The sequence below is a fragment of the Cebus imitator genome, unplaced genomic scaffold (assembly GCF_001604975.1).
Source record: "Cebus imitator isolate Cc_AM_T3 unplaced genomic scaffold, Cebus_imitator-1.0 Scaffold30, whole genome shotgun sequence".
In the NCBI taxonomy this organism is placed as follows: Eukaryota; Metazoa; Chordata; class Mammalia; order Primates; family Cebidae; genus Cebus; species Cebus imitator.
The window spans coordinates 3,634,215-3,647,480 of NW_016107345.1; the positions used below are offsets into that span (position 1 = coordinate 3,634,215).

The window sequence follows — 13,266 nt, forward strand, 5'->3', positions numbered from 1 at the left end:
TTGCATGTTCTTCACATGTACCCCAAAACCTAAAATGCAATAAAATAAATGGGGGGAAAAAAAAAGAAAAGAAAAATAAATGGGAAATCAAATTGGAATTTGTGAGTTGCTTAGGGAGAATAAAATCAGAACAAAGGAAAAAAAAAAAAGAATAAATGCTTGAGGTGATGGATATCCTATTTACCCTAATGTGATCATTATGCATTGCATGCCTATAATAAAGTATCTCATGTAACCCATAAATATATACACCTACTGTGTATCCACAAAAATAGAAGATTAAAAACAAAAGGCAAGAATGCATGCTCTCACCGATTCTATTCAGCACTGTACTAGTTGTTGTAAACACAACAATTAGGTAAGAAAAGAAATAAAAGGCATTGAGATTATATAGGAAAAAGTAAAACTATATCTATTTGCAGAAGCCACAAAAAATTAGGGCTAAAAAACACTTCAGGAAAGTGGCCAGATCAATACACAAAAATCAGTTTTATATCTATAACAGCAATGAACAATCCAAAAATAAAATTAACCCAGTTCCATTGAAAAAAGCATGAAAAAGAGTAAAATATTTAGGAACAAATTTAAGAAAAAGTGTAAGGCTTGTATAACTGAAAACTATGAGACATCATGGAAAGAAATTAAAGACCTAAATAAATGGAAAGGCATCTTGTGTTCATGAGGACTTAATACTGTTAAGATGACAATACTACCCAAAGTAACCTACAGATTCAATGCAATCCCTATAAAAATTCCAGCTGCCATTTTTGCAAAATAGGCAAAATGATCATAAAATTCATACGGAAATGCAAGAGACCCAGAATAGAGAAAACAGTCTTGAAAAAGAAAAAGTTAGAGAGCTCAAACTTCCTGATTCCAAAACTTACAACAAAGCTATGGTATTCAAGACTGTGTTTTTCACATAAGGACAGGCATATAGACTAGTAGAATGGAATTGAGAGTCCAGACATGAGCCCATATATCTACAGTCAATTACTTTTTAAAAATGAGATGGTGTCTTAATATGTTTCCCAGGGTGGACTCAAACTCCTGGGTTCAAGCAATTCTCCTGCCTCAGACTCCTGGGTAGCTGGGACAACAGATGCAAGCCTGGCTCTATAGTCAAATAATTTTTGACAAGGTGCTAAGCCTATTCAATGAGGTGTCAAGAAAATTCAATGGAGAAAGAGTAGTTTTTAACAAATGATCTTTGGATAAATGGATATCCACATGCTGAAGAATGAATACAAACTCCTACATCATACCATGCAAAAACCTTTACTCAAAAACGGAAACAGACCTAAATCTAAGAGCTAAAACTATAAAATTCTTAGAAGAAACCACACAGTAACTCTTTATGACTTTGGATTAGGGAATGGTTTCTTAGATGTAACATCTAAGGTATAAGCAACCAAAGACAAGGCAGAAAAAACACACAAATTGGACTTCACCAAGATTTAAAACTTTTGTGTTTCAAGACAGTATAAAGAAAATTAAAAGAAAACCCACATAATGAGAGAAAATATTTGAAGCCTGCATATCCAACAAGCACGTAATATCTAGCACATATAAAGAACTCTTACGAATCAAGAAAAACGAGAAAAAATCCAATTAAACAATGAAACAAGATTTGATTAGACATTTATCCAAAGATGATATAGTCAATAATTGAACATGCTAAGCACATGAAAAGATGCTCAACATTATTAGTCATTAATAAACTACAAATGAAAATCATAAAGACATTCCACCTCACACCTAATAGGATGACTATCATTAAAGAGAGGGACAATAACAAATGTTGGGGAGGATGTGGAGAAATTGGATCTTCACACATTGGTGGTGCAAATGTAAAATGGCAATATCCAAACAGTTGAAACCATAAAAAGTTGAATTTAGAATTATCACCATATGATTCAGTATATGTATATACCCAAGAGAACTGAAAACATATGTTCACACAAAAACATTTCTGCAGATATTCATAGCAGCATTATTAATTATAGCCCCAATGTGGAAACAGCCTTCATGTGTACAAATGAACAGATACACAAAATGTAGTATTCATACAATGGAATATTATTCAGCCATAAGAAGGAATGAAGTACTGATACAGTTGTCCCTCTGTGTCTGTTCTGGGGGACTGCTTCTGGGACCTCCTGTGGCTATCAAAACCAACATATATGCTCAAGTCCTTTATGGAAAATATTGCAGTATTTGCATATAACCTACACATGTACTCCTTATATATTTATTTCTAGATTATTTATAATGCTCAATACAATGTAAATGCTGTGTAAACAGTTGTCATGCTGTATTGTTTAGGGAATCAGATTAAAAAATGTGCACATGTTCAGAACAGACACAATCATCCTCTTTTATTTTTATTTTTGAAAGGGGATGTCACCCAGGCTACAGTACAGTGGCCGATCTTGGCTCACTGCAACCTCTGCCTCCTAGGCTCAAGTGATCCTTCTACCTCAGCCTCCCGAGGAGCAGGGACTGCAGGTGCACACCACCATGCCCAACTAATTTTTGTATTTTTGGTAGAGATAGGGTTTTGCTATGTTGCCCAGGCTGGTCTTAAACTCCTGGGCTCAAGTGATCTGCCTGCCTTGGCGTCCCAAAGTGCTGGGATTATAGGCATAAGCTACCATGCCTGGCTTTTTCTGAATACTTTTGATCCTCAGTTGGTTGAATCCGTGGATGTGGAACCCATGGGTATGAAGGGCCAACTGTACATGCTACAACATAGATAAATCTTGAAAATATACAAGTGAAAGAAGCCAGTCATAAAAGGTCATATATTTTCTGATTCCATTTACATGTAATGCCCAAATAGGTATATCCATAGAGGCAGAAAGTAAACTACAGGTTGCCAGGGCCTGGAGGAGTGACTGCTAATAGATATGGTGTTTATTTTTCAGGTAACAAAAATGTTCTAAATTTACATGGTGGTGTCGGTTGTACAGTTTTGTGAAAATACAAAAAAGCCACTTATTGTATATTTTAAAAGAATGAATTTACTTTATGGTCTGTGAATTATATCTTAATAAAGCTGTTCTTTTTTTTTTTTTTTTTTTTAAAGAAGCAGTAGCACACACAAGTATACCTTTCTAATTTAAAACTTACATTTTCTGTGAGGGTCATGTTTTCTTTGCTGATATTTAATACTGTTGTCATTAAAGCCAGATTTATGATGTTGATTTACTTGGCTTATTTCTTGAGGTAGAACAGCACCCTGAAAATTAAAATTCTTATAAATTAAACAAAATCTTAATATAACTACTTATTTTCTTCAACTTTTAATAATTACATTATTTTTATAAAAATTATATAGTTCCTTAGAAAAAAACTTAATATAGAAAAGTATAGAGACTTTTAAAGCCACCTGAACTCTACCACCAGACTCATTAAACATAATAACTATCACTCTAGATATTTTTTCTATGCATTAGTTTGAAAGATATAAAGAAAACAATCATTTTACGAAAACCTACTTTTTGTTTTTTTTTGAGACAGATTCTAGCTCAATCACCCAGGCTGGAATGCAGTGGTGCAATCTCAGCTCACTGCAACCTCCACCTCCCAGGTTCATAGTGATTCTCATGCCTAAGCCTCCCGAGTAGCTGGGACTACAGGTGAGTACCATCATGCCTGGCTAGTTTTTGTATTTTTAGCAGAGATGGAGTTACACCATGTTGGTCAGGGTGGTCTCAATCTCCTGGCCTTAAGTGATTCTCCTGCCTCAGCCTCCCAAAGTGCTGGGATTACAGGCGTGACCCACAGCACTCAGCCAAAAATGCTTCTTTCAATAAAAGAATTAAATCTAATTTTGCTTGATGTTAACAAATGCAGAAACCAAACAAAATACTAAACTTGAGGTAAATGTTTCTTCACAACAGAAATATCAGTCTCTAAAGATCCCCCTAGATTTGCTTCATAATAATCCCATCACTTGGGCAGGTGGAGGTGGGAAATGAATAGGGGTTCTAAAAGAAATAGTGCTGGACTAGAGCAAGGTAGGGAATGAGTACTTGTGTGTTCATTCGTTCTATTTACTTGACTTCATTATGTTTAAACTCTTCCATTAAAAAGCTTTTGAAAATGCATAATTTCTGGCTCTATGTTATGAAAACTGAGGATATAAGCCCACTTACATTCCCTTCCATGTTAATTTTTATCCCACGTTTTACTGTGATTAATAAAAATCCCAATACCCGATTTTTATTATATTTTTATTGTCAAGGTTTTTAAATGATGGAAGACTTCACTACTAGACAGACTTATTATAAAGTTACAGTAATGAGACAGTTCATAAATAGACAGAATTAGCAAAATGGCATGAGTAAATTTCGTATGAAGATTCTATCAGATCTTTTCATTTTTGGACAGGGAGAGAAAGCCTGAATGCAAAAAGAGACAATTTGCCACAGCTGAAGCAGCAAGAAGAAGCAAAAGTGGAGGCTAAAGAAGATCAATACAAATGAATTATTTCACAGTTTTGCTTTTGGTAGGACCTATTTACTTTCTTTCCAGCACAAACAAACACCGGGTACAAAGATACAACATGTCTTACAACTACCATGCTGGTAGTTGGCATGGTTCAAAATACTTGTGATATGCATGGGAGTACAAAGGAAGGCCTAATGAGGTCACATGTACAGAAACACTCAAGGCTCTTTGGTTTTTTAAAATTCTATTTTTAATTTTTTTTTTTTTTTGGAGACAGGAATCTTATTATGTCACACAGGCTAGTCTCAAACTCCTGGGCTTAAGTGTTCCTCTTGCCTTGGCCTCCCAAAGTACTGGGATTACAGGCATGAGCCACTGTGGCCAGCCTGAGGCTCTTCAGTTTTATTTGTGTTTTGTTTTTGGGACAGGGTCTTGCTCTGTCACTCAGGCTGGAGTGTAGTGCAGTGGTACTGGCTCACTGCAACCTTTGACTCCTGGGTTCGAGTGATCCTCCTGCCTCAGCCTCCCGAGTAGCTGGGGCTATGGGCATGTGGCACCATGGCCAGGTAATTTTTATATTTTTTTTGTAGAGACAGGATTTTGCCATGTTGCCTAGGCTGTTCTCAAACTCCTGGGCTCAAGTGATCCACCCGCCTTGGTCTCCCAAAGTGCTGGGATTACAGGTGTGAGCCACTGCGTCTGGCCAGCTCTTCAGTTTTTAAGAATCAAAATGGCATGACATTTCTACTATCATGGCACAATGGCTGGTGGGGTTTTGGACTACAGCAGTACATTATGGGTGATTTTACTCTAAGGAAAGGAATTAGAACATCAGGACAGAACAAATATTGTTTTGAGTGTCTATTATGTGCCAGGTATGGTCAATGAACTATGTACCCATTATTTTAATATCATTATAGTAATGTTACTATCATAATAATGCTGTTATTATTTTTATTTGATTTTATAGATGAGTATAGATGAGGCTCAAACTGACAAAGCAATTTATCACAGATATATGTAATGGGAGAGATGACATTTGAGCTTTAACTCAAAAATTCATGTTCATAGCAATACTTCAGAGAAAGCCATACATTTAACCAGAAAGCAAATATTAGGGTATAGTTCTTTAGGTGTTCTGTTTGGTATCTCTATAAAGGTATTTGTGTTAGTCATATTGCCATGTTTTGCCAATCAAAGCTTGAATATTTTTTATCACAGTGAGTTCTCTTGAATTTGCTCATCAGGCTAGGCTGCCTATTAATGCATATGCATTATATTTGGGATCTCATAATTCTTAGGACATTTAAGAGATAAATCATGAGAGTGTTCATCTGAAATAATGAAATAGTAAGATGGGTTGCATGTAGGAGATAATGAGAAAATACAATATCAAGTGGTTCTCAAGGAAAAAGCAGATTTTGACTGAGAACTAGGAGGTTATTGGTAGTGAGAGAAAAAAAGGGCATTATAAGAGGAAGGAACAAAAAGAACACATAATCCCAAATGGGAATCATTTGTGGGAAAGGGAAAGTAAAGAGACCAGTCTGACTGGAACAGACTATTATGTCCAAATAGTTGGATGCACATCACATGATTAGGTGAAGTTAGATTATAGAAGGTCTTAGACATTAATTTGAGGAGTTGATGCAGGAATCCAACCCTGGAGCTGTATGTATTCTAGAATACTACAGCAATACTATTTTGTGGCTGGAAAAGACCTCAGAGGTCCTCTAAGTGAAATGCCTTCATTATACACATGAGGACACAGAAGCCTAGGGAAATAAGCCTCTCTGAGGAGAGAGTATTCCAGACAAATTCAAAGGCCCTGTTGTAGGGACCATCCCTGGCATACTCAAGGAAGAAAAAGGCCATTACTGCTGTAGCAAAAGGGTGAGTTATAGAAAATGTGACTAGAGAGGTGACACATTGATATTGTGTAGGACATTCCAGGCCATTATATAAGGACACTGGCTTATATAATGGCCATTATGTAAGGATACTCAGTGAAATAGGGTGAATTAGTGGAGGGTTTTGATCAGCAGAAGGACATGATCTCTGACTTATGTTTTAATAAGATCACTCTGTCTGCTATCTTGAGAACAGACTGCAGAGGAGCCAGGATGGAAAGGGATTAGTAGACTACTATAACCATCAAAGTGAGAGTTGGTATGAATTTGGACCAGGTAATAGAAGCCTGTGAGGAATGGTCCAATTCTAGACATATTTGGAAGAGATTTATAGATGGTAATGAATTGGATAAGAGGGTAAGAGATATAGGAAGGAGTAAAGGATGTGACTCTTAAGGTCTGAGTGAAAGGATGGAGTGGCTGTTAAGTGAGATGGGAATGACATCAGGTCAAGTAAGTTTATCGGAGAAGAACTAGAGTTCAGTTTTGGACATGTAAGTCTGAGATATCTATTCAAGTGGAGACACAGAGTTGGACATTTGAGTGGAGATGCAGGGTTGGACATTGGAGTCTAAAGGTCATGGAGGACTTCCAAGCTGGAGAGAGAAATTTGGAAGTCATCATGTATTTTGTAGGTATGTATGCTTGTGTGTGTGTGTGTGTGTGTGTATCTATCTTATCTATCTTAATCTATTTCTCTGTCATCTATCTCTCTATAATCTATCTATCTATCTATCTATCTATCTATCTATCTATCTATCTATCTAATCTACCTATCTATCTAAGGAAATGAGTATAGATAGAGAAGTCCAATAATTTAGCCTGAGAGGATTCCATCATTCAAGAGCCCCAGAGATTAGGTGAAACTGACAAAGAAGACTGAGAAACAATAGCCAACGAAACAGGAAGAAAAACAGCAAAAGGTGGTATTCTAATGACAAGAATGGATGACAAGGAGAACTGAGTGATCAACTGTATGAAATGCTGCTGATGAGTCAGTTCAGATGGAAACTGAGACTTGATCACATGGTTTAGCACATGAAGGTCACTGGGAACCTTGAAAGGGCAGTTTCGGCAGAGTGACGGGAATGAAAGACTGATTAGAGTGAGTTTAAGGCAGAAGGGAAGAGAAACAGCAGTATAGGCAATTTTTTCAGAGTTTTGTTCTAAAAGGAAGCACTACTCTAAGTCCCTTCTTGCTTTTATCTATTTGTTCAACTTTTTAATTAACTCCTGCTCTTCCAATCTTTTACTGAGGACTGTTCTTCCAAATTCAACAACGGTTTTCTTTTCTTTTTTTTTTTTTTTTTTTTTTTTGAGACAGAGTTTCGCTCTTGTTACCCAGGCTGGAGTGCAATGGCGCGATCTTCGCTCACCGCAACCTCTGCCTCCTGGGTTCAGGCAATTCTCCTGCCTCAGCCTTCTGAGTAGCTGGGATTACAGGCACACACCACCATGCCCAGCTGATTTTTTGTATTTTTAGTAGAGACGGGGTTTCACCGTGTTGACCAGGATGGTCTCGATCTCTTGACCTCGTGATCCACCCGCCTCGGCCTCCCAAAGTGCTGGGATTACAGGCTTGAGCCACCGCGCCCGGCAACGGTTTTCTTTTCTTTTTTTGTCTTACTGCTTGACTAATAACTTTGACTCTTACCTCTCCGCTAAGTATTAACTAACCTATATCTCCGTTTGAACCTCAGTCAAGATTTAATCCAGTATCTGCAACTTTCTAGGACAGATATTATAGCTGGATACTCCATCATCACCTCAACCTCAAGGTTTCTCATTTTAGACAAGGCAGCATGAGAGAAAAAGAAAATTTTTTTTAAGTAAAAAAGAAAAATGTCCCAGAATCGGCCTTACCTAAAGCCACTTATCTTACCCTTATTTCTAATACTACCATTCCTCAGGCATATAATCTAAAATGCTTACAGTCAAAAATTTTTGCTTTCTAACATTTTCACAATGATAAGTCATTCTATCATTCTACGTCTTCTTATTTTCTACAACTGGACTTTGGATTGTCATCCTTGGCCTAAAATAACCTTCTAACTATGATTCTTGTTTCCTAACTTTTTCATGTCTAGTCCTTTATACATGCTGCTGCCTGATTAATCTTTCTTGAAGACTCATCTGTGTTGGCCCCAAGGCATAATTGGGCAAAATATCTCTTGGGTATGAACTCATTTTATACCCTGAAGCAGTGTGGTACTGTAAGTATAGTACTGGACTCAGAATCAGGAAATCAGGTTTTGTGATTTGTAGTTTAAAACAGAAGAATTTATGTATAACCTAAAGAAAGCTGTATAGCATACTGAGGAGACCTATGTATCTTGTCACCTAATTTTTTTCTTTATTCTTTAGACTAAGTTATGACATATACACTAATTTTTTATGTTTATTTTGCCATTTACATTTATTTTACCACTTATGTTTATATTTCCTTTGTAATTTTCTCCTCTTTATCTCAGATAATGCCACCATAACTGCAGGACATTAGAATAAATGAGGTTCTGAAGGTACAGGCTACTGGTTTATAAACTTGAACATCCCTCTTTTTTTTTTTTTTTTTTTCCTGAGACGGTATCCTGCTCCGTCACCCAGGCTGGAGTACAGTGGCACAATCTTGACTCACTGCAACCTCTACCTCCTGGGTTCAAGTGATTTTCCTGCCTCAGCCTCCCCAGTAGCTGGGACTACACATGTGCACCATCACACCTGGCTGATTTTTTGTCTCTGTATAGAGACAGGGTTTCACACACTGGCCAGGCTGGTCTCGAACTCCTGACCTCAAGTAATCCTCCAGCTTCAGCCTCCCAAAGTGGTGGGATTACAGGTGTGAGCCACCATGCCTGTCTGAACATTCCTTTTTAATCTAAGCTCAAAATGCATGTAACTAACAAAACATGTAGTAGGAACGTATTCCTTTCCTCTTCCTTTCTTTGTCTGAGTCTCTACTCTTTTAGCAGCACTTTTTTTCCTCTTCTTAATCTCTACCAAGGAATGCATATTTCCTCATTCATATTTAAGATAACCAACTACCAGCATAAAGTGACACATTCAAGTGGAAAAAAATAAGTTGTTAAATGTGATTAGTGTCTTTGTTGAATTTAAAATATAGTTACTATGACTTTGTAAATTAAAAAAACCCTAAAGCTGATTTAAAAGAAACATTTTCTATATTCTAAACTCATTGGTCCAGAAGCTTTTACAGGTCTGAAAATAATTACAAAAATTCATGTTCACATGGAACCAGAAAAGAGCCCAGACAGCCAAGTCAATCTTAAGCAAAAAGAACAATGGGAGACATCACATTACCGAACTTCAAGTTACACTGTAAGTTTATGTTACCATGTAACAAAAGTAGCATGGTACTGGTACAAAAGCAGACATACAGACCAATGGAACAGAATAGAGAATGCAGAAATAAAATGGTACACTTAACAACCATCTGGGTTTTGACAGCATCAACAAAAACAAGCAATGGGGTGAGGATTCCCTATACATGATAGGATAGCTGGCTAGCCATATGCAGAAGAATGAAACTGGACCCCTACCTTTCAGTATATACAAAAATTAACTCAAGATGGATTAAAGACTTAAAATATAAGTCCTAAAACTGTAAGAATCCTAGAAGAAAACCTAAGGAATACCACTGAGAATGTCGGCCTCGAGAAAGAATGTATGACTAAGTCCTCAAAAGCAATTGCAACAAAAACAAAAATTTACCAGTAGGACCTACTTAAACTATAGAGTTTCTGCTCACTAAAAAACGATCACCAGAGTAAAAACAACCTACAGAATGGGATATTCACAAACTGTGCATATGACAAAGGTCTAATATCAAGAATCTATAAGAAACTTCATTCAACAAGCAAAAAACAAATAACGCCACTTAAAAATGGGCGCAAGATGCTCACTTCAGGAGCACATATACTAAAATTGGAATGATACAGAGAAGATTTATAAAATCTTAAGAAAATTTATCTTTTAATTTAAGAAATTGAAAAAAATGGGAAAAAGACATGAATATATACTCTGCAAAAGAAGACATATAAGTGGCCAACAAACATATGAAAAAAATGTTCAACATCATTACTCATCAGAGAAATGCAAATCAAAACCACAAGGAGATACCATCTCACACCAGTCAAAATGGCTGTCAAAAAGTAACAGATGCTGGTGAGGCTGCAGAAAAAAGGGAATGTTATAAACTCTTGGTAAAAATGTAAATTAGTTCAGCCACTGTAGAAAGTAGTTTAGAGATTTCTCAAAGAACTTAAAACAGAACTTACCATTTGACCCAATAATCCCATTGTTGTGTATATAGCCCAGGGAAAAGAAACCATTCTTCCAAAAAGACACATACCCACATATATTCATTGCATTTGCTATTCACAATAGCAAAGACATGGAATCAACCTAAGTGCTCATCAATGGTGGATAAAATTGATTGATGGATTGACTGATTGATTTAGAGACCAAGTCTTGCTCTGTTGCCTAGGCTGGAGTGAAGTGGGGTGATTTTGGCTCACTGCAACCTTTGCCTCCCAAGTTCAAGCAATTCTCATGTCTCACCCTCCCAAGTAGCTGGGATTACAAGTGTGCGCCACCATGCCTGGCTAAGTTTTGTATTTTCAGTAGAGATGGGGTTTCACCATGTTGGCTGGGCTGGTCTTTAACTCCTGACCTCCAATGATCCATCCACCTCAGCTTCTCAAGGTGCTGGGATTATAGGCGTGAGCCAGAGTGCCTGGCCAGAATTTTAAAAATGTGGTATATATATAGCACAGAATATATACTATGAATACTACGCAGTCATAAAAAAGAACAAAATAATGTCCTTTGCAGCAACATGTGTGGAACTGAAGGCCATCATGCTAAGTGAACACAAATAGGAACAGAAAACCAAATACTACATAGTTCTCATAAGCAGGAGCTATGCATTGGGTACACATGGTCATAAAGATGGGAACAATAGACACTAGGGAATACAAGAAGGGAAAGGAAGTGAGAGGAATAGGGTTGAAGAAATCTACCTGTTGGGTACTATGCTCACTACCTGGGGGTTACTAATTGTGTGGGGGAAGAGCTGAAAAACCACCTGTTGGGTGCTAGGCTCACAGTCTGGGTGACAGGATCATTTGCACCCTAAAGCTCAGTGTCACACAGTATATTCATGTAACAAGCCTGTACATGTATCCCCTGAATCGAAAATAAAGTGGAAATTATAGTTAAAAAAAAAGAAAATTCATGATCCAAATTTTCATTTCCTATTTTATGAGATTTCATAGAAAAATCATCATTGCAGTCTTAAAAATATATTTTCTTTAAATTAATTGTCCATCAAAACAAGGAATACTAACCTTCTCTTGTATAGTTGGCTGAAAGTGTTGCATCTTTCCAGATCCCTGTAAGGACTGCCAAATGTTGCAAAATTCATCATCATCTTTAGTAGGTACCTAGCAAAGCACAAACAATTTCTTAAGGAAATAGGAAGAAAAAAAAATACATATTAAAAATCAAATCAAATAATTTATTTATTAATGTTATTCAGGGTAGAAAGGACATTAAACTAACTTTTTTTTTTTTTTTTTTGACTCAATGTCTTGCTCATGTTGCCCAGGCTAGGGACCTGTGGTAGGGTCATAGGTCACTGTAACCTCGAATTTCTGGCTCAATCCTCAGCCTCCTGTGGAGCTAGGACTACAAGTGTGTACCACCATGCCCAACTAATTTTTTTCTTCTTCTAGGGATGAGTTGCTATGTTTTGCTGTGTGGCTGGTCTTGAACTCCTGCCTCAAGTAGTCCTCCTGCCTTAGCATCCCAGAGTGTTGGGGTTACAGACATGAGCTACCACATCCACCCCTAAACTAACTTTCATTATCTGAAATCTCTTAGTTCCTTTTTTTCTAAAGCTCAGCATAGTAATCACAAAAGTATTCTATGAAACTGTTCTTCTTTATATGCAATTGGTTTTGAATGGTTTTATTTAATGAAAAGTATTTAAAGCCTAACAAACATTATAAAAGATTTTACTGAATCAGTATCACCACCAACAGATTTTCTTTTGTCTTCTAATGTACTAAAATACATTATCTCACTCAAATTAACACCTAAAAATTTTATTTTAAAAATCTTCACTTTACACAAAATAATTTAATAAATTTAAATATCAACTATTACTTAAGATTAAAATGCTGGAAAAATAGGCACCAAATTTTGACAGTGGTTACCTATGAGATTTGAGAGGACTTCTGCTTGTGTTTCCTTTGTTATCATCTACTTATCTGTGTTTTCCAACTGGTCTATAATAAACAGGTATCATTTGGATTAAAATATGTACTTAATAAGCATGAGATTTGGGGCCATGGAATTAAATAAAATATCTCACACAAGACAACTTAATTTTTGTTCCCAGAAGGAGGAAATAAAGGAAATCACCCATAAATTGTCTGGTAGAAACTTGAAAATTTTTTTTGATAAATGTGATATAATCGTTTCCCTTTTATCTTTCAAATATATGCTATTTATAGTAGATAGCATGGACATTTGTATTACACAAGAAAAAAATTAAATGTTAACTTGAAAAGTAAACATATAAAGAGAAGATATGGCCGTTCTCAAGTTCCCATGTAAACATGTTTTTTTTTTTTCCTTTAATACAAACTGTTATTTTATAGCAGAGGTGGAATGCTATTGATAGCTTTCTTTACTAGCCTAGTATCTTAAATCTGGAATTGACCTGAACCAAAATCTTTTAAATAAAAAAGGGAAGCTGCCGGGCGCGGTGGCTCAAGCCTGTAATCCCAGCACTTTGGGAGGCCGAGGCAGGTGGATCACGTGGTCAAGAGATCGAGACCATCCTGGTCAACATGGTGAAACCCCGTCTCTACTAAAA

The 13,266-nt window shown here is 36.5% G+C and overlaps 1 protein-coding gene across 7 annotated transcripts in view; it reads right to left on the reverse strand.

Moving 5' to 3' along the window:
• Positions 1-13,266, reverse strand: part of XRN1 (5'-3' exoribonuclease 1) — a 126,331-nt gene that overhangs the window by 39,381 nt on the left and 73,684 nt on the right. For all 7 annotated transcript variants that reach the window (XM_017523759.1, XM_017523755.1, XM_017523757.1 and 4 more), the window contains 2 exons: positions 11,732-11,827; positions 3,133-3,241 (listed from right to left, as the gene is read on the reverse strand). In XM_017523759.1, the coding sequence (XP_017379248.1) occupies positions 3,133-3,241; positions 11,732-11,827 (205 nt within the window). The remainder of the gene's footprint in view (positions 1-3,132; positions 3,242-11,731; positions 11,828-13,266) is intronic.